The sequence below is a fragment of the Amblyomma mixtum genome, chromosome 2, assembly GCF_055824585.1.
Source record: "Amblyomma mixtum isolate Tamu chromosome 2, ASM5582458v1, whole genome shotgun sequence".
Taxonomy (NCBI): Eukaryota; Metazoa; Arthropoda; class Arachnida; order Ixodida; family Ixodidae; genus Amblyomma; species Amblyomma mixtum.
The window spans coordinates 109,578,434-109,600,245 of NC_143013.1; the positions used below are offsets into that span (position 1 = coordinate 109,578,434).

At 47.8% G+C, this 21,812-nt stretch overlaps 1 protein-coding gene across 1 annotated transcript; it reads right to left on the bottom strand.

Moving 5' to 3' along the window:
- Positions 1–13,346: 13,346 nt before the first annotated feature.
- Positions 13,347–16,450, bottom strand: LOC149360538 (uncharacterized). Its single transcript, XM_089567866.1, has 3 exons — positions 16,285–16,450; positions 15,427–15,680; positions 13,347–13,481 (listed from the first exon to the last, which is right to left on the bottom strand). Exons 1-3 carry the CDS (start codon positions 16,448–16,450, stop codon positions 13,347–13,349), a joined length of 555 nt encoding a protein of 184 aa, XP_089423992.1.
- Between the last annotated feature and the right edge of the window lie 5,362 nt (positions 16,451–21,812).

Sequence of the window (21,812 nt, forward strand, 5' to 3'; positions counted from 1 at the left end):
TCTCTTACCTTGCACTTACATATTATGCTTACTTCTTTTACTGAATTGTATAACCAGGAACATGACGCTTGTATGATGAATTTTTGTTTTTGTTCACTTTCTGTAATTTGTAACCACTCCCCTCTGAAATGCCTTTGGCCCTGAGGGTATCAATAATAAATAAATAAATAAATACCGTAATGGGCGCGTCCAGGGCCTCGTTCGGGGCTCCTTCATAATCGGGAAGCCGGCTTTTATTTGTGTCTTCTATGTAGGTTTCAGCTAGTTTACGTATGAAGCTTTCGTCATGGTATTCCCCACACGCGTGTCTAACTTTGGTCATTGTAACTTTTGCTTGGGTCTTGGATTTTTTCGGGTCTATGAGATGCCTAAGAATGTTCCACGTCTGGGGGAGATTCATGCTCCTCTCCATTTCGTTGCATTTGCTATTCCAGTTTTGTTCGCATAGTTTAAACGCGTAATCCTCTATTTCTTTATTATGCCGCGCCAATCTTACTTTGAGATTGCGGTTGTTCCTTCCCTGTTTCTTTAGTCGGCGCTCCATGCCTTGTTTGGCTTCCCACATGTGTAGGAGTCGGCTGTCCGCTATCTCGGGGGCTTTTTCCCGGTCTAGCACTTTGGTTACCTTTCTGGCATCCTTCTTAACTGCTTCGCACCACTCTCCGATATTATTTATGACTGTCTCGTCTCTGTTTCCTCTGAGCTCCCTAAAGTGGTCCCACTCTGCATAGAAGCCCAAAAATGAAGTTAAAGACAGTGCCAGAGTGTTAGAAACTGCACCAAAAAGACAAATTTCATCCCAGTGAACACCGCTTAGAATTAACATATAAACAATATTAGAATAAATACAAATGGCACGCGAAATAATACAGGCGCACAAAAGATACAGTTCAAGTGTGTGAAAAAATGTGCTAAGAAACAAAGTTTACCCAAACGCAGGGATCAGCAACAACAAAGCGATAATAATACGAAGAATACACATGAGAGACGAGCATCACAGGATTCGTGCTTAACCACAACAAAAATAATGTCAGTACCCCGACTAGAAATGAAAGTGTTAAAAACAGAACAAATCGTTACGCAACTGTCATCATAGGATATTTAAGAAACAATATTTTGTATGCAAAAGAGTTAACAAGGAAAAGAAAAAAATGGCTGAGGCTTAACTTGGTTAAGCCTGGAGAATGCGAAGCATCATCGTGTCGCGTAATTTGAAGGCGCACAACCACAGCTACGGCGCGAGGTGGGCCCCCGTTTCTCCACTGCCGTGACGTCATCGTGTCACGTGGTGTGGCATCATCGTGTCACGTGGTGTGACGTCATGTATCACGTGATTTGGAGGCGCACAACCACAGCGACGGCGCGAGGTGGGCCCCCGTTTCTCCAGTGTCGTGACGTCATCGTGTCACGTGGTGTGACGTCATGTATCACGTGATTTGGAGGCGCGCAACCACACCGACGGCGCGAGGTGGGCCCCCGTTTCTCCACTGCCGTGACGTCATCGTGTCACGTGGTGTGGCATCATCGTTTCACGTGGTGTGACGTCATGTATCACGTGATTTGGAGGCGCACAACCACAGCGACGGCGCAAGGTGGGCCCCCGTTTCTCCAGTGTCGTGACGTCATCGTGTCACGTGGTGTGACGTCATGTATCACGTGATTTGGAGGCACACAACCACAGCGACGGCGCGAGGTGCGCCCCCGTTTCTCTACAGTCGTGACGTCATCGTGTCACGTGGTGTGACGTCATGTATCACGTGATTTGGAGGCACATAACCACGGTGAAGGGCTGAAGTGGTAGCTAAAGTAGTATGCTTCGCATAAAAACAAACAAACAAAGCATTGCAGGAAGATTTAGCCGGAAAGGCAGGAGAGTTTGCCAGGGCTTTCATTAATACCAGCAGACAAGGTGTTAATTTTAAATATTAGTTATGATTCACAGGCTTCCCTGTCGTAATGTGTCTGGACGCCAGATTGCAGTATGGTGGCCTTGAAACTTCCAAATCAGGGGCGTAGCCAGGGGGAGGTGCTCATAGGGCTTCAGCCCCTCACCCCCCCCCCCCCCCCGAAATTTTTTAGAACTCTCACCGACCGCAGCACGACCCAAAGTACCTATCGCGACTTCTGCTATCATAGGTTTGTTTTGCCCGGATCGTTTGTCTTTCCGTGTGTAAAGTTTGCTATCTGTGATTGCGCAAGATGCTTATTTCATTATATAGGCTGACTTTTGCTTAGATGTCTAGATTTAATGGAGACATACGAGTGTTTAAATATCTTGTTGCGAGGTTTTGTTATACTGTAAGGGAAGACTTCACGTAAGACGTTTATTCTAGCCCTCTGTCAGAGACGTGTTCCAAGCGAACAGCCCCAAGCGATGACGATGTGAATTTACAGGTGCAAGAGACTGAAGTCGCAGCCAGAGGCGACGACGACGAAGGCAAATAAATTGCTCACAATACATACAGTGACTTTGTTTCCAGTGACACTTTTTTGTCCTTTATCAAGTTGTATCTTTGCATTTCTAATACTCCATTTTATCTTCGCACTTCTAATGTGTATTTTGCAGAACTGCTCGTTTATACATCGTGGTGGAGCAGCGCAAAGGACGGGACACAAGAAACAAGGAAGGACGTACACCTGTGTACGTCCTTCCTTGTTTCTTGTGTCCCGTCCTTTGCGCTGCTCCACCACGATGCAACAGCACCAACTAGCCCAGCAACTTGCTCTTCGTTTATACATGTTCTCGCTGTTGCGACTAAAATTGCGGTACAATTACAATACATGACCGGTGACAGCTGCTGCTGCGCAGTACACTGAACCAAGGACAGCGTCGTTGAGATTTTTCCCTGGCCGTTGTATATGTACAAAAATGTAAAGGTTCCTAAACGACAAAGATTCCATCAAATATTTGTCCTCTTCTTGCTCATTTCATGGCCTTTACGTTTTTCATATCTGCGGCTTGCACTGCTTTGCTGGTTTCGGATTGATGCGAGTATAGTTCTATACTTCGCGTGATATTTAATAAATACGCAAAAACATGGAAGAATTGGTATCAGTTATGTCTGTCACGATTTTTAAGACATACGAATACATTCTTTTATTTAAAAAAATGCATATTTCACTTGTCTAGAGAGTGCGTAGCGTTATCTGATACAGAATGGCATTGTCAGTGGCAACGCAGTTATTATTCTTGCGTTTGATCCCTCCACAAATTCTATGAGGAGGCCACGCTACAACATTAGCCCCCCCCCCCCCCCCCTCGAACAAAAGTTCTGGCTACGCCACGGTTCCGAATGGATGGCCTTTTGTCGTTACGTGTCTTGAAAGAAACAGATCTGGCAGTGATCGTATGTGTGCTCTGTGGTTATTTATTCTCAATCGGAAAGGAGTTTCAGTTTACCCAATATACTGAGCACGGCACACACCGCACTCGAGAATATAGACTACGCTGCTGGTGTCACAATTGAAATCTCCTCGAATTTTAAATGATAAAGACGACGCTGTGCTGTGAGCTTCTGTGTCCTTATTTATCATTGGACAGAGTTTACAGCACGGTTTATTGCAAGGTGTGCACCCTGAGACTTCACCGTTGTACATATATACGTTTAACACCTTGTCGTGAAGTATCAACGACACAAAACACAAATATAAAACTAAAAAATTGATTACCGCGTCTCCTCTTCTTTACTTTTCCCCCTATAAATTTAGACGCCCCCTTTAATTTCAATTCCTGGGGAAACCCCTGCCTTTGATCATAGTCGAACGCACCTGTTGGAACTAAATGTTCACATTCAGGGTGCAAATATTGCTGAGTTCAGTTCGACGTTCACCGAGAATGAAACGTGTATATCAGCATACCTGGAGAGTACATTCCAAGTGCCATGTGTACGCCCTTCTCCAAGACATGCGCATGGAGACAGCGCCTCATTATAAAACAGGAATGCTTCCGCTCCATCCAGCATAGCTCACAATAAAACTTTATGGATGCAGAGGTATTTTAGTCCGAAGAGAGAAAAACAAGAAAACAACAATAACGAAAACAACAACAAGCTGTATTTGGCGTGCCCGAGCATAACCTTTCCGGCTCAGAGCTGCAGCACGAAAGAACCTTTATTAAAGCAGCCAGGGGAAAGGATAAATTGTCAGATTGTGGACGGAATCAGCACACCGGCCAGCAAATATTGAAGCCATGATAAAAATACCTGCTGCTGCAGCAAGGAAACAAGCTGCTTCGTAAAAGTCGTTCTGCCAAAGGCCACAAAAAATAAAAACAAAATAGCTATTATTGTGAAAGCAATTATACGCTCATCAACACGGACGATGAATCTGCCATCTGTGGATCTTTGTATCTGGTGCCGTCGGCTTGCAAAAAGGACGGCACGTTAGGAGGTTCAAAAATAGCTAGATCACACCAAAATGCACGACTGGGACTTGAATCCGCGGCGGTGCGAACAGATCGGCTTTAAAGGCCACTGCGCGGGAGTTCTAGGCTGCCGCCGCAGTCGAACACGCCTCCTGTTAAGCTGCAGCACACTCTCGCGCTGTGCATTGTACAGGGTCCTTCAAAATATGTGCGAACACGGCGAAGCGTGCCCGCGCTCCGCGGAGCGTCAGCGCATCCGGCGCGGTCGCGCATCGAAACAATGTGGCGCATGCGCACAGCAGACTGGAGGCGGTGCTTCGTGTCGTCTGCTACAGCACGGAAGCGCGCCGTGCTGTAGCAGACGACACGAAGCACCGCCTCCAGTCTGCTGTACGCATGCGCCACATTGTTTCGATGCGCGACCGCGCCGGATGCGCTGACGCTCCGCGGAGCGCGGGCACGCTTCGCCGTGTTCGCACATATTTTGAAGGACCCTGTACATCGTTGTCTTCATAAGCTTATATCTGCGGCGCGAACAGATCGTTCAGAGCTTAACCTGAGTCTAATATCATCACCAGACGTGCCGACGACACAGCATAGAAAAACAATTACGCAATCTGGCTAAACACACGCTTTCGCACGTCTACTCGGTTTAATTAAGTAAAACACTACCAATTTTTACAAGTAAAAGCACTACACCACGGAAGCGAAACAACAGCCTAAGAAATGCGTTAAGTCCACAGTAAAAAAACATATGCAACGCTAATTTATTTATCCGTGGAAACAGTGGAAACATGCGCTTTAAACTGATGTCACCTGTTCTCCCAAAAATATTATTTTCCTTTAGGCGGCTCTTAAATTGTTGCTCGACACCGGTTAGGAAATGTAATGCCGCACGCAACCCGGTTGAAAACGTTAATACTACAAAGCGTTTGAAATCTAGTTCCTTGACCAGCAACACAAAGAAAAAGCTGCTCCGCTAACTTGAAGGGGCTCCATCAAGTGGCGGTGGATATATACGCTTCGATGCCACGACGTCATCATCATCAGCCTGACTACGCCCACCGGAGCACAAAGGCCTCTCCTATGTCTCTCCAACTGACCCTGTTTTTTGCCAGCTGCGGCCACCATATCCCCGCAAACTTCTTAATCTCATCCGCCCACCTAACTTTCTGCCGCCCCCTGCTACGCTTGCCTTCTCTTGGGGTGCACTCTGTTAACCCTTAAGGACCAGCAGTTATATTGCCTTCGCATTACGTGCCCTGCCCAAGCCCATTTTCCCCTCTTGATTTCGACTAGGATGTCATCAACCCGCGTTTGTTCCCTGACCCACTCCGCCTGCTTCCGATCTCTTAACGTTACACACATCATTTTTCTTTCCCTAGCTCGCTGCGTTGTCCTTAACACGACAGACATGGAAGAACTGTACCTAGCAGCCATTGACGAGGCCCTTCACCTCTGCAGCAGACATCCAGGTACTACCATCCACATCTACACCGACAATCAAGCGGCAATCAAATCACCCAAGCCCGTTTTTAAGAGACTTAGCCTGCACACCGAAGCAAATAGCACTGCCACTACCTTCAAGAGCAATCCCAGGTACCAATACACATTATCTGGACGCCCGGAAGTCATGTACGAGAGACCGGTAATCGGACTGCTCACGAGTCCGCTGGCGCGCTGCCTCGATGTGAGCCTTGGACCACCGTTATTATAGCTGTCCCATCACCATCATTATACCTGACTCCGTCTTCACCTGCGTTAAACATGGAAGAGGAGTTTTCAGCGGGACATTGTTCCGACATTACCACTCTTATCCATTCTGGGCCCTGGTTCTCGCCCACAAGGCGCGAGCCACTGAGGTGTATACATCGATTTCTTGGGATGGCGTTGCGCACACGAAAAAACATACACAGGAAGGAGCAGAAGACAGAAAGAGCGCTCTTTGTCTTCTGCTCCTTCCTGTGTATGTTTGTTCGTGCGCGCAACGCCATCCCAACAAAGCTATGCACCAACGCGCCCAGCAAGAAGTTCGTATACATCGAACATCTTGAATAGATGACACTGAACCAGGATAAGCTGCCTCAGTTGCCCTCCCGACTCCAACGTCGATTTAAGGCACTTCATTTGGACCTGCCACGACACGGCTAGTCTCCGCAAACGCGACACCTCTGCCCAGTGCCCTGCTAGACTTAGTTTCAGAGTCAGGCGTCGTAACTCTCATCTAAGCCCCGTTCCACCTTATGCCGTCCCTGGTATATATCGATGAAATAATTGCATAGAGCAGGCGGAAACGTACGGCAAGGGCGCACATTTTCTTGTCAACCTGCGCGCGGACGCCGCACGTAAAAAGTAAGAAAATATTTACAATATTCTATTCAGTGCGAAAGCACGCGCTTTTTTTGGCAAGGTGTGTGTTTAGTTATCTTACATGCATGAATGACTGAACTGAGGCACACACATGATCACAGACCCAATTTCCTCTTTTCATTTTAGCGGGCACGCAAAAGATTATTCTGCTCGGGTCAGAGCCTCCCGATTGGTGCTACGTAGAAGAAGACGATGAGGAGCGCTCGCGCTAGGCACATACATGCAAGACACTATTTTGCTAGGCTCTGAATGTCCGGATTAAATGCTTCGCTCGAAAAAGTGAGATTTCCTCAAGCATCACCTTTCTGGCAGTTATACAGGGTGTTTCACCTAAGACTTTCTGCAATTTTTAAAAATGAGCTATTTGAATTAGATGCGCGGTTTTTCTGGCATAGCATTGTCAGTGGTGTAGTACATCATACTGCAGCTAAGACGTGCTAACTAGCAGGCTTGTTAACCAATATTTAATAGTTAACATTTAAACTATTACCGTTGGGCTCCTTAGTTATTGAGAGGCATGTAGCCCACCGTAAGTGATACCCATATCAGTTTTTAGAATTTCGAAAACGCGATTACCCTTGGCGCTGTGGCCCAACAAATTTCGCCTACATCGCGCCAAAATACATGCGGTTTGAGAAGCTTGCAGGCAAAGCAACCTCTCCAGTGAACCTAACTCGTCGAGATAGCCAAAATTTGTTGAGCCACAGCGCCGACGATAATCGCGTTCTCGAAATTATAAAAACGGATATGGACATTACTTACAGTGGGCTACATGCCTCTCAATAATTAAGGAGCCCAACGGTAATAGTTTAAAAGTTAACTACTAAATATTGGTTAACAAGCCTGCTAGTTAGCAAGTCTTAGCTGCATTATGATGTACTACACCACTCACAATGCTATGCCAGAAAAAGCGCGCATCTAATTCAAATAGCTTATTTTTAAAAATTGCAGAAAGTCTTAGGTGAAACACCCTGTAGTCCAGTGTATATTATTTGCTATACCATCGCTACACCACTTAAATCGGAGAAGTTAAAAAGTGAATGGAGATTTTTTTTTTTTCTCTGCAGCAGAATGACAGCCGCGGAGCCGCCCGAGGGGGCTGATCAACGAAACAGTCAAGCACTTTTTTTTTTTTCAAAGAGCCCTTTTATGCCAACGCCGCTTTGCCACCGCGACTGTTGGAAGACCCGGCAGCCCACCACACAGTAGCTCGCACCCATCCCACGTGCGCCGTCCACTCTCGTGCTCGCGATGCGCGACCGGCCAGTTGGGCAGGGGAACCACTGTCAAGGCTGGCCAGAGGGTGCAAGCGGTCCAAGCGGTTGTTCACGTTCCGGTTCCTGCGGAGCACACGTCTGGCAGAAAGGGAGCGAGATGCAAACACCGCGGTCACTTTCCACAACCGGCAGCACGGTGGGGATGAGCACACGCAGCAGGAGGGCGGGAACCACCATGTGCACCACGGCTGGCCCTGCGCAGAAGCCAGTCAGGGCGTTAGACGGCGGCTCTGAGATCCGCTTACATATCATCATCAGCCTGACTACACCCACTGCAGGACAAAGGCCTCTCCCATGTCTCTCCAATTAACCCTGTCATTTGCCAGTTGCGGCCACTGCATCCCGCAAACTTTTTAATCTCATCCGCCCACCTAACTTTCTTCCGCCCACTGCTACGCTTGTCTTCTCTGGGAATCCACTCCGTTACCCTTAAGGACCAGCGGTTATCTTGCCTTCGCATCACATGCCCTGCCCAAGCACATATCGTCCTCTTGATTTCAACTAGGATGTCATTAACCCGCGTTTGTTCCCCCACCCGCTCCGCCCGCTTCCGATCTCTAACGTTACTCCTGTCAGTTTTCTCTCCATCGCTTACCTATACGTGACCACATTTAGTACCACAACTTATAAGCATATACTCCATGTCAAAACCGGATGAAATAGTAGTAACTGAACCATTTGGCCCTCACGACGACCATGCACAGACAAGTAGCCGACGCAGGTGATTTTGTAGTTAGTCATACAGGGATTAATGGATTAGTCTTTTCTGCTCCGTGGCATTTTCTATCAGTGTGTCTGCAATGGACGCATATAAGGAAAACGCTAACATCACTAAAAGCCAGCGAGACATTTGTCCACACGCGCAAACATCACTGCGAGGTAGTAATGAGTTCCTTCGCGTACTGTTCCGCTAAAGAACCAAAAAACTACAGTGCTTCCTCTGTTTTTCAAAGGGACAAGATCGACGTCTTCATTTCTGGAGCGGCTGAGTGAGACAGCAAATCCACGGCTCCGGCAGTTCAACGCTGTCGGACCAGCAAAAGCGTCAAGTCGCCCAACTTCGTCTTGCAGTTCACATGATCCGCCATTAGCCAATGGAAGAAGTATCGCCCTTGGCCTCCACTATGATAATTTGCAATAGGGCAGAAAGCTGAGCTAGTTGGTATACATTCATTGTGAAAAATCCAGGCGCTAACAAAAAACGACGCAGAGGGGACACAGCGCTTACTCGCAACTACAAGAATTTTTATTAAGAAGCTTCTATATATACAACAAAAACCAAAACAAACCCAAAGTAATCACAGGCCACATGCCGACCTATGTGCAGGAAAAGATTGCCTCGCTGTTTTCAATCGCTCTTTCAAAAAACCTATCTCTCTGCTAGACAAGCCAACTGACGGGTCACTAACATATGTATGCCCCATTTCCGCGATATGATAGGCTTCAACTATCTCTCGCGTTACACGATCTCGGTGGCGAAAAAGAACACCCGTTTTGGAAAAAATGGGAGAACATTTCTTCTTGTTCTTGCTGCAGCTATGACAATGCAGAACCATATTGTTTGAAGTGTCACCTTTTTCCATATCTGCGGCATGCTCCATCAACCGCACATTCAAACATCGACCACTCTGGCCAACGTACACTTTTCCACCCGACAGGGGGACCTTGTACACAGTGCCCACTTTGCACGCTACGTACTTTGTTCTGTGTCTGCCAGCACAACCGCCATTTCTTTTCTTCGCGCCCTGCTCTGCCTTAGCTTCAATAGCATGGCATAACGTTGACGGTTTTTTGGGAGCCGAAAACATGACACGAATGCCATACCTGCCAGCAACTTTCTTAATTCCATGTGAAAGTCGATGCACATACGGTACAATCACGGGTTTGCTGTCTTCTTCCGTCGTCTTTCCGCTGACCCTTTACCCAGCGAATAACCTTCTCGCTGGCGCTGCCGATCACGTGACGTGGACATCCGCTGTTGCCCAGTCTTTCCACCTGATACTCGACACTTTCCTTGATGCGATGGTGGCACGACTTTGATGCAGCTGACTTTAAACACGAGACCGCGATTCCATCATTGATGATCTTCGAATGTTCTGACGCAAAATTCAACAAGCTTTTCGCGGAACGCGGACGGTAACTCCAACAAAGATGGTCCGGGTTCGTAATCAATCGAAGGTCCAGAAACTGCAACTCTCCCCCACTTGGAACCTCGTGCGTGAACTTGAGGCCCATACCGCTATCCTGAAACAATTTCACGATGTCTATTACCCTGCGTACGAAGCTGTCACAATTGTCGACGATGATTAAGCAGTCATCAACGTACCGAAAGGCCTTTCGAAACAGGTCAGCTGAATTCAGCTCTATCTCCTTGTTCACAAAGCCTAAAAACATGCTGCTAAGAGCAGGAGCTACCCAAGACCAAATGCACACCCTTGCGCGCTGCACGAAAAAACGGTCACCATAACCAATTACTGTAGACTTCAAATAGAAGGACAGAATTTCCAGGAAGGATTCAAGGGACACACCGCACCTTTCAATAAACCCCTTTTCATCATTCTCACCAGTTTCTAGCGCGTTTCTAGCCTTTCGGTACGTTGATGACTATTTAATCATCGTCGACAGTTGTGACAGCTTCGTACGCAGGGTAATAGACATCGTGAAATTGTTTCAGGATAGCGGTATGGGCCTCAAGTTCACGCACGAGGTTCCAAGTGGGGGAGAGTTGTAGTTTCTGGACCTTCGATTGATTAAAAACCCGGACCATCTTTGTCGGAGTTACCGTCCGCATTCCGCGAAAAGCTTGTTGAATTTTGAGTCAGCACATTCGAAGGTCATCAATGATGGAATCGCGGTCTCGTGTTTAAAGTCAGCTGCATAAAAGTCGTGCCACCATCGCATCAAGGAAAGTGTCGAGTATCAGGTGGAAAGACTGGGCAACAGCGGATGTCCACGTCACGTGATCGGCAGAGCCAGCGAGAAGGTTATTCGCTGGGTAAAGGGCCAGCGGAAAAACGACGGAAGAAGACAGCAAACCCGTGATTGTACCGTATGTGCATCGACTTTCACATGGAATTAAGAAAGTTGCTGGCAGGTATTGCATTCGTGTCATGTTTTCGGCTCCCAAAAAACCGTCAACGTTATCCCATGCGATTGAAGCTAAGGCAGAGCAGGGCGCGAAGAAAAGAACTGGCGGTTGTGCTGGCAGACACAGAACAAAGTACGTAGCATGCAAAGTGGGCACTGTGTACAAGATCCCCCTGTCGTGTGGAAAAGTGTACGTTGGCCAGAGTGGTCGATGTTTGAATGTGCGGTTGATGGAGCATGCCGCAGATATGGAAAAAGGTGACACTTCAAACAATATGGTTCTGCATTGTCATAGCTGCAGCAAGAACAAGAAGAAATGTTCCCCCATTTTTTCCAAAACGGGTGTTCTTTTTCGCCACCGAGATCGTGTAACGCGAGAGATAGTTGAAGCCTATCATATCGCGGAAATGGGGCATACATATGTTAGTGACCCGTCGGTTGGCTTGCCTAGCAGAGAGATAGGTTTTTTGAAAGAGCGATTGAAAACAGCGAGGTAATCTTTTCCTGCACATAGGTCGGCATGTGGCGTGTGATCACTCTGAGTTTGTTTTGGTTTTTGTTGTATATATAGAAGCTTCTGAATAAAAATTCTTGCAGTTGAGAGTTAGCGCTGTGTCCCCTCTGTGTCGTTTTTTGTTAGCGCCTGGATTTTTCACAATCATTATGATATTGTTGCACTTTACTTTGCCATGCCTCGCATCGTCATGGTGCGCATGTCCCTTCACAGATGAACTTCGAGGCAGATACAGGCAAGAGTGCATTTGATTGGTTTGGTTTGGTTTATGGGGTTTAACGTCCCAAAGCGACTAAGGCTATGAGAGACGCCGTAGTGAAGGGCTCCGGAAATTTCGACCACCTGGGGTTCTTTAACGTGCACTGACATCGCACAGTACACGGGCCTCTAGAATTTCTCCTCCAAAGAAATTCTAGCCGCCGCGGCCGGGATCGAACCCGCGTCTTTTGGGTCAGCAGCCGAGCACCATAGCCGCTGAGCCACCGCGGCGGCAAGAGTGCATTTGAGTCAATGGCCTTCCTTGTGTGAAATCCACTACACAAGCCCGTATTTCAAACTCTGCTTGTTATAACCGAGCTTTTTCGCGCTGCAGAAGCACGAGGAATTAAGAAAACCGGCAAAGAGCTAGAATTCGTCGAGCCAGAGGTGGGCCTGGTCGCCTTCAGCGCAGCTCCACGCCACACTGATCTAGGGCAGGAAAGGTAGAAGGCCTGCCGGCCACCACGACACGAGAAATCTTGTACTCAGCCATCATCAGCACACTACCTCCGCTGCAGTACAGAGGCCTCTCCAAATGACCTCTAACCCAGTTCTGTGCCAGCTGCGTCCACCTTACGCCCCCAAACTTTAAGCCTAATATCATCCGCCCACCTCTCTCCCGCCCCGTGCTGCGCTCCCCTTCTCTTGGAATCCACTCCGATGCACTTAACGACCGCCGGTTATCTTCCCCCTGCATTAAGTGCTCTGCTTATGTTCGTTTCTTGATTCCATCTATGATATCAGTAACTCCTGTGCTCCCCGGCTAACTCTGCTTTCTTCCTGTCTCTTAACGTTGCATTTGTATTTCAGCGTTGTCCTGTGTACTTCTCCTTGTGAACGCGTATGGTTTTCTACTTACCATGCACCAACTGACCCAACAAGCTACGCTTCTTCAATATTTGTATTAACGTTTCGCCCAGCTTGCTGCTCAGTCCTCAATTTATATTCAAGGCTTTTCATTAACCTCCAGATCTCTCTGTTCAATAGGGGAGCACTGGGCTAAAGTCCACATATGTACACTGACAGCGCGAAATGAACAGAACCAACTTGACAGGGCTGAGCTGTCTATGAGTTCAGAGCACAGCATACAAAATGCCAGACTGACCACCACCTAGGGCCACATTTCTTAACGTCAGTTTAGTTTTCCTCGCTTGTCATCATCTGTCATTAGTGACGTAGGCCGTGACGCACTGACGTAGAAGGTGACATAGGAAGTGGCGAATGACATCAATGGCAGAGAAACAAAAAAGAAGAAAACGAAAAGAAGCGTTACACAGTACGTCCTCACGTCACTGCTGCCACAAGCGTTAGGTGCCCAATACCGTAATCCGCTGCCCATGAAATAAGCAGATTATCGCTATTAGTACCAGGTTGGATCACACGGGTACGGGTATTGCACATATGGTGATGGACTAGTGGCAAATGACAACGCGTCGTTGGGTTGTGCCGGAGAGATGCACCTCAAGCGCTTACCTGACTAGAAGGCTCGCCGGAATCCGTAGGGTCCTGGATTGACGAGTGCCAGCAGTCCGCCTTGGGCCGGCGCTCGGCGGAACCAGTTCTCGAACGACGGGCCGCGGCGCATCATCCTGGGGCAGTGGGGGTTGCCGCACTGCAACGAAAGGAAGTGCAATGCAAGCAGCACAGCAGTCTAATAACTACCGGTCATATGTGGTGAGGTCGAAATTTAAAGAGCGCGGCTGAAGTAAGGCAGACTACCCCTGGTAATGAATGAATGAATGAATGAATGAATGAATGAATGAATGAATGAATGAATGAATGAATGAATGAATGAATGAATGAATGAATGAATGAATGAATGAATGAATTAGGAGGTTTAAGGCACTGCCGTGACTAAACGCAGCGGTGCCCTTCGTGTATTACCGTCCTCTCGTATAAGCAAACTACGTTTTGCTACTGTGACGACAGCGAATAAACTAACGCCACGTCTCATAGATAACAGAGGCGACAGCTGCGCATCACTTATGGAATGCGATATAGGGCATCACGGCAGTTTTCTAAACCAGTCTGACCTCTGCCGCCTCACCTAAAGTTGGAGGCAATGTTCGAGCATTATGGATGCCGCCGCACGGATGGACCACGTCGGGGCACTAAACACTAGTTTGCGCGGTTAATTCTCTGAGAAAAAAATTCTTTTATATGCACGGCTTGCGCGCACGCGCTGATTACCTGACTGTCTGTGAAGAGCTGCACGTGGCAGCTACAGAGTGCTTTATTCGAATTGCCCGCCTACAATTCGAAAATTGTTCGACAACTTGAGGACATATTTGATTCGTTTCGTGTAATTTTTACTCGCACTATTTTATTCCTTCGACAAGTCATTTAGAGGGATATTCGATCCGCTGTTAGAATTTTATTTCGAACAATCGCTCACGTCTTCAATGAAAAAACATTTGAATAAGGCAACTGAATCGAGCTTCGAGTTCGGGTGTAGGCCCAATAGCCTTTCTCATGTTCGGCGTTGCAATTCCGGGTGGAGCTCTCAGTGCTGTTTTATATCTATGGTAGAGGTCGCCACGGCACTGCCTTTTCCGTCCACAGACTCTGGTGTGCTCCCCGTAAAAACAGGGAGCTTGGCTGCAAATGTAAGGAAATTTTCACCAAATGACATCAGCGCAGACTGGCAATCCCTTCGCCATTTCTTTAGTACTTAACACATAGAATTATACCAAATACTCATTAGCATCGACACTGGTGCAGCCATACAACAACAAAGAAAAGCTACTGTGTAATTACTCCCTTATTCAAATCTTTTTCGTCACAGGGGCTTTCATAATTGCGTAGTCCTACCACTGTTCTCCCTTCGAGTTATTCAACTACTGGTCGTAGCGTTAACATCTTCTTGCTATCCTGTTTAGCTTAATTGGAAGAGAGACCGCCGCAGAGAGGAAGTGGTTACAGTTTTAACCTCGGAGCAAGATCAATTTTTCTTCAACTTCGAAGTGTCTGAGAAAGCTCCAAGCTTTCCTTTGGACCCGTATGTGCGAGCTCAGGTGGATGCCAATGAGTAATCACTACCTTAACTTTTCTCCAGTCAACCTCAGGGGTTTTCCCTACGTACAGTGGACTAATTACGGCTTCAATCTACAAGGTCAGGGGCTCAGAATACCCCCTGCACAGAACTGCTTGTCCAGTATAACCTCCTGCACTTAAGACGTGTCCATCGACAAGACCGCACCCGTCATTTAAAAATGGAACAAGCGCCCACCCTCCCTACCAGAACTCTACTCATCCTACCAATTCTCTGCGGAATCTGACGGCGTGACACTGCTCACTTTCCCAACCGCCCAGAGATCACGGCAGACACAGAACGCGTCCTATATGTAATGCAGCTGCCAACGACTCCCCTTATGTCTTACTAGCCATTCGCCCCTGAGTGTGTAGCTTCACGCGAACTCAGCGGATGGTCAACGGGCCATGGAGCACCAAGCGCTTTCTATCACGCTGCCCAAGAGCAGCAGCCTGGAATAAAGCCACTCCTGCGCCTCGCTGTGAGCACTGCTTTGGCAGCGTACGCCCCGGCCAGATGGGCTTGCCTGGTGCCCCTCACGGAACGGCGGGGTGTGTGACGGCGGCGTCAGGATGTAGAGCGCGGCTTCAACGGCCAAAAACTCTGGCCACTCCTCTCGCGGTGCAGGTGGCTGCTGCTGCTGGGCTCTGACTCCGACGTTGCCACCGACGAGCTGCTGTGGGAGCTCTCCGAAGTAGTCGTCCATGGGCGTCATCGCCGCGGACTCTACCGGCAGGGCTGCCTCCGTGCCCGACGTCTCAGCAATTGCGGCCGCTTCGTCTTCAAGGTGGGAGGAGTGGTCGAAACACCAAAAAAAAACAAAGATATATAAGGAATGATTGCACAAAGAGTGGGCGCCTGTCCCTAATCAAGACCTATGACAGGTACACTAGTAAAGAACTATGAGTACAGTGAATGTGAATCAAAAAAGCTCAAATATTATCGAGTGTTGTTTTAATATAAGCCCTAAGAGTTAAGCAAACGCCTCGCAAGGTCGGGAAGCAGTTTTTGATATTTGTATGCGAGAGACTTGAAACTTTGAGAAATTGGAGACCCCGGTCGTGCAGACGTCCATGTGCGTAATATTGGTTCGCGACCAATTCATTGGCTACAAACTGAGGAACCGATAAACCCCGCCTGAGCAACCTGTAAAAGGCCAGAGCCTTCGTAGTTGGTCAGGAAACGGGCATCTGCCATTTAGTGTTAATATGACGACGTACAAAGCGCGTCGATTTCGCCATTGGCTTTTAAATAACCCCCTGAAGATGAGTGGCGTCAAGCAGTTGCTAAGCCTGATCACTGAGTCCACTCCACGCAGGACTATTTCTAATAATCGTGGATTAGCTAAACCGACCAGAGAACAAGACGAGATAGTCCAACTTGCCAGGCATTGGGATGTAGGTACGACAACCCACGGGTTCCCTCTCTGGCGTCGAAGGCTCCTCGGCGGTCACCACGAGCGACGAAGTGGAAGGTGCCACGTCATCGTCGAAGTCAGCGCCGGGAGAAGGCAGCGCCTGGGGACGCTCTTCCTGGGGCATGGACGACATTGGCGGCGTAGGCGGAGACCGGCGCTGCTTGCGAAATTAGTCCAATGATGTCCCGGCCTTCTGGACCGCGGGTGTTGCGAAGAGCAGTGTTCGGAAGGCAGAAGACCGAAGCGCAAGCGCAGACCAGCTCGTACCTCGGCCCGAGCTCGTTCTGCGCGAGGCACGCGACGCGAGAATAGAACGCCGCAGCGCATGGTGATGACGATGATGATGATGTCCTCAGACTTAATGGCGCATACCCACGGCAGGGGATTGTCCAAGGTGCATAGCGAATACAAACTCACTCATGTACGAGGAGTGGAGTATTTGGCTAATTTTGAGACTTAACGCTAGCATTTGTGCAACATAAAAAATACGGAAAAGAAACGGTAGTGAATTCAGATTCTAGAAGAGGAATCTACGTGATGAAATTCTATAGTCGTGAATATAATCGCACACTGGTTTCACAGCATATACCTAGGCGCTTGCCCCGAAGGAGCGGAGACTCGAAATAGATAGAGGAAGCCCGAGTCGAGCGAGGGGGATCTCCAAGTAAATTCCACGGAGAGCAGCGAACCGCCGGCAGAAGAAGAAGTGATCTATGGGCTCAGTTTCGCCACAAGACACGGGAAGATCGGTTACAGATAACTCCGATCGGCATGAATAAAGATTTAGCAGCGGCATTCTGCAGCGCAAGAGGGTCATGGACCCCGCACATTGCCTTGAACTGCACATCCGCACACTCCAAAGAAATGCCAGGTGTAGAAAGTCTGCTGCAGCAAGTAGAGGCTCATAGCTCAAGGAGCGGAGACGCTGAAATCCCCGAAAGCGTGCTACAGTCAAGTAGATAGTATTTGGGACGAACGGGACATTAGGTCTATCAAGGGCGGACTTCACTAAAAAATTACCCGTCTCATTAGAAGCAATGCCACAGAGCCCAAGAATCCAGTGAAAGTGTACGTCTGTAATATGTGGCGGAATAAAAAATTGAAGGGAACGGCTCATAGGAGTATCTCATGAGTTTTCGAGCCCTGTCAAGACGAAAAAGCTGTCTGAAAGTATAATAACCTCAGAGATACTGCAGGGAATCCTTATTAAGGCCAACGCAATGTACAGAAACTCAACGAGAAAAATAGGGGTATAGACAGGGGTCCGAAATGAATAACTACAATCAAGAACCGTGGAGTGAATGCCAATCGCTTCCTTCTCATTTTGCTGGGAGGCGTCTGTATAAACGGCAATATCGTTGGGAAAATTATCTAGGTACTCCTCTATAATCCTATTTAATAGATTGGCATGCAGATTCTTTGCATTTCTTGGGAGGGTGTTGTCAAAGAAGACTGCCGTATTAGGCCGCTCGTGGTTAACTTGTACTAGAAAACTTAGTGATACAGAAATTTCCGACAGCATGAAATAAGTGAAAACAACCTGAGGGAGCTTATACCGAGGTCACGCAGTAGTACCTAAGAATAGAGTTGGGCTCGCAGTAATGATGGGGTTAGCCAATCCAGGAAAGACCTTAAAAACGCCCGCACAGTTATAAGCTAAAACCGCGAATCTAGATCATGTTTAGATAAGGCTGCAAGTACAACAAAGCGTTAGCGACTGCTTTAGGCATACCTAAGCAAAGGCGCAGAGCGCATCGCTCCTTAAAAGCTTGTACCTTGGGCGCGCAGGAAAGAGAACGGAGCCGATTTTCAAGTATTGGACGTACATAGGTCTTATAAAGGAGGTGTAAAGTGTCCCGATGCATACCAAATTTTTTTGTTGCTGACCCTCACCAACCAGCCAAGGGCACGCAGACCTTTAAGCGCAATGCTTCTAATGTGAGGCCACTAGTATAAATGTTGGTCATATATTATACCCAAGTATTTTATAGATTCAACTTGCGGGATTAGGATAGAGTGATACGACAAAGAAATGTTAAGAGAGGATGCCCGTGGGAAAACAAGTACGGCCCACTTGTTGACATTACTGTTAACTTCAGACTGTCTAGCCAAACTTGCAGATCATTTAAGTACTCTTGCAGCAATTGATACAGGATATGAATAGTTTTGGCAGAAGCGAAAAAAGCTATAGCATCCGCATGCACATAAACGTTGACGACCGGGTGAATAAGGATATCACGCATTAGTATGTTAAGCAATAACGGCGAAAGAACGGAGCCTTGTGGGACACCTCTACACTGCGCGTATGTGTTAGAAGTTAACGCACCGTTAGAGCAAAACAATGATCTATTCCTTAAGACCTCCTTATCCACGCGAAGAGGTAGAAAGGAGGTTTTATACCAGCTAGTTTATGAAGCAAAATGCTGTTTTCAACGCTGTCATACGCATTTGCAATATCTAAAGTTACCAGAGCTGTTACCTCAATTTTTCTTCATAGCAACCTTAATACTGCTTTCCAAGAAGAGATAGAGCGACAATTCCACTGGAGTACAGATATTTCCGCCATGACTATTGCTTTAAAAATGCGGCAGCAACAGCATCTTTCAACACATCTGATTTCTTTCTGAGCACGAAGCTTCTGGGATGGAGATGTCATTTCAATATTTGACTGACAAGCGTTAGAAAGGGAGGCTGAAGGAGTCGTTTACACCCACAGGCGTGGAGGCAGAAGAGGTGGTTGGTTGAATATTATCAACAGTTGCATAGGAGGAAGGACAGGTAGACGAGGTTAGAGTAACTAAAAGCAGCCTGCGCGGAAATGACTTGTGACAACGCCTCACTAAACATACTCATCATGCGGTGAAGTACACCAGCAACAGCCTTATAGCGGTCGTGCGGACAATACTTGCGTATACGAGCTCTGTCTTCTGTCAAGTAGCGCATAAGCATCTGCGCACCAGCACCTGTCACGCTAAATAATATCGAAGACGTTCAGTTCATCGGCACGCTACGGGCAGGTGGGATTGTCAGCTGTGTGACCAGAGCGGCAAAGGCAGCGGAACGACTCAGAAGTGCAAACATCTGATGCATGATCACCGCCGCAAACGCGACAGCGCGTTGCGGACTTGCAAGATTTGCTCCTGTGACCGAACCGCCAGCAATTCTTGCACTGTAAAGGACGGGGCTGCAGTGGGCCCACACGGCACACAATTGGCCAAACTTTGATCTCACATGGGCAAGAGGACCCTGTAAATGTTGCGATAATTGGCTCAACTGGTATACGAGAGCCTCCAGCCTCTCTGCTGCAGCGGTAAACTAAGAGGATGCCAACACCGGCGTCATGAAAGTCTGCAAGAATTTCTCCTGCTGTAGTGGAGAGATCCACGCCGCGGATAATTCATTTTACGCAGGCAATTTGCTTAGGAATAAACGCTTTCACCGGTAGTGAGGCGAAATAGGTGCACTGCAGCAAGCCTGCAACACAATTCAAGTCAGCTGATTTGCATAGAATTCCTCTTTTGCCAAATGGTCGCACCACGGTCGGTGCCTTCGGCTGCTCGTGCATCATTTGGGAGTTGTTTTCTTTTTTTTTATTACGGCAACGCCTACACGGACCAGCGCCACAGCGATAAGCTTGACACCATTTTGTCCGAAAGACTTTAGCGGCATGTTTTCAGCCGGAAAACTGGGTGGGGAACCAGGTTACCGGACCTGTGTCCGGGGAAGACAGAGCCATGGCCGTAAGCCTACAGAGCTATTGAACCTGCATCCAAAGGGGCAAAACCTAGCCAAATCCCCCACTCGCAGAACGGCCTCAGTAAAAGTTGACGACAGGCCAGAACACTCAGAGGCAGGCAGTGGGACAGCAGCACCAACGGGGACGACAGGGATCGGCAGGAACCTCGAAACGAGCGGGTTGGCCCTCGTGCCAAGATGGTTGCCTTTTCCTTGGCCAAGCGTTTTCCTTTTGCCAGGAGCCCAGCAGCGAATCTTCTCCTTCTTCTCCACAGTAAACATGGCACATACCCAAGCGGGGGGATTCGCCAAGGTACGGTGGTGAATGCCAACGAATGGAATCGCACTGCTCGTTTCATTCATTCATCCTACTCGTATGACATCAGTGTTTCGTCCTTAAAAACAGCATCCGGATTATCACCCTTATCGCTCCACCGTCGCATTGCAGCATGTCTTTATTTCACAAATTCTTCCACAGCCCTATACACATCGCACCTTATATTCTTCCACCCGCACGCATATCTCACCGCACCAGCCATCACCTACAAGTTGCCCGTCCACGATCACGCACCGTCACTTTTTCTAATTCCTTCTTTCCTCGTGCAGCCGCAGACTGGAACGGCCTTCCAAACAACGTTGCCTCATCACTTGTCCAAGTCTTTTTCACTGATAATGTAGAAACTTTCCTGTTATTGTGAATTTGTACTTTTATTCTTGCCACCCCTTATGTAACACCCCTTTTAAGGGGTCTTTAAGGTAATAAAATGAAATGAAAATGAAATGGAGGTGTGTTGTTGTTGTTGTTCACCTCACAGAATGGCGCATACCCATCGGCCAAGGGGGATCGGCCAAGAAGAGGGGTGCATAGAGAGTTTTTGAGATTTTTTGTTTGGTTTTGTTTTCTGGGGAAAAATAAACAGAATTAATATGTGCGGGAGTGTCGCAGCGCATGCCTGCGACACTTCTTCGTATCGTCTAACGACAGTACCCGACATCGGCAGCCAGCGTGGAAATTGCTCGAAACGTAACCTAGAAGCGAGTTTACACCATGCATACTGAGGACTTATTCCGAGGCACTACAGAAAAAAACGTCTTGGCATGAAAGTAAGTGCCAACTGGAAATAAACTGAAAATAAGTAGCGAAAATAAGTAATTAAACCCCCAGAGTAGCTGAATATCTCAAATATTGGGTAAAGACGAAGCAAACATCACCTCTTCTTTAGCGTTCGAAATTCGTTTAGCGGTCTTTCTTCATGCTTCGTTCTTCCTTAACTGTTTGAATTTGTTCTTTTAGCGTCTTCTTACTTTCCCCTTAAAACTGAGAGGACACCCTTGAAGCAATCGATCTCGAAGTTAGGCCAGCCATCACTAACCTTCCCTTTCTTACACCCATTTCGTGCCCACTAACCTTAGCGATCAAGGCGGCGATAACAAAGATTTAAACAGTCTTTTTAACTTCCTCATTTACGAACACTATCGTTCTGGTGATTGCCAGATAACAGAAAATGTTTCAACCATTACCCCGCCGGTATCGTCTTCCTCGATCGCTCCTTCCTAAAGGGAGCAGACTTTATGCCGATGCATCAGACACAGCACAGCGAGGTTTTTCTGCTGTCTACAGGCCATCTTATTCTAATTTCAACTTTCGAGCGACAAGCACCGAGGATAGGTGTACCCCTATGGAGTCAAAACTCCAAGCTAGCCCAAGATGGCATGGGTTCTCTCCCACTGGTCCCCCCACTTATGTAATTACCTAGGCA

Coding starts and splice junctions, on each gene's coding strand:
- LOC149360538 (XM_089567866.1), bottom strand. CDS start 16,450: ATGTCGTCCATGCCCCAGGAAGAGCGTCCCCAGGCGCTGCCTTCTCCC. Junction 15,681..16,284: donor TACCTACATCCCAATGCCTG/GCAAGTTGGACT, acceptor CCCACCTTGAAG/ACGAAGCGGCCGCAATTGCT. Junction 13,482..15,426: donor CGTTCCGTGAGGGGCACCAG/GCAAGCCCATCT, acceptor CTTTCGTTGCAG/TGCGGCAACCCCCACTGCCC.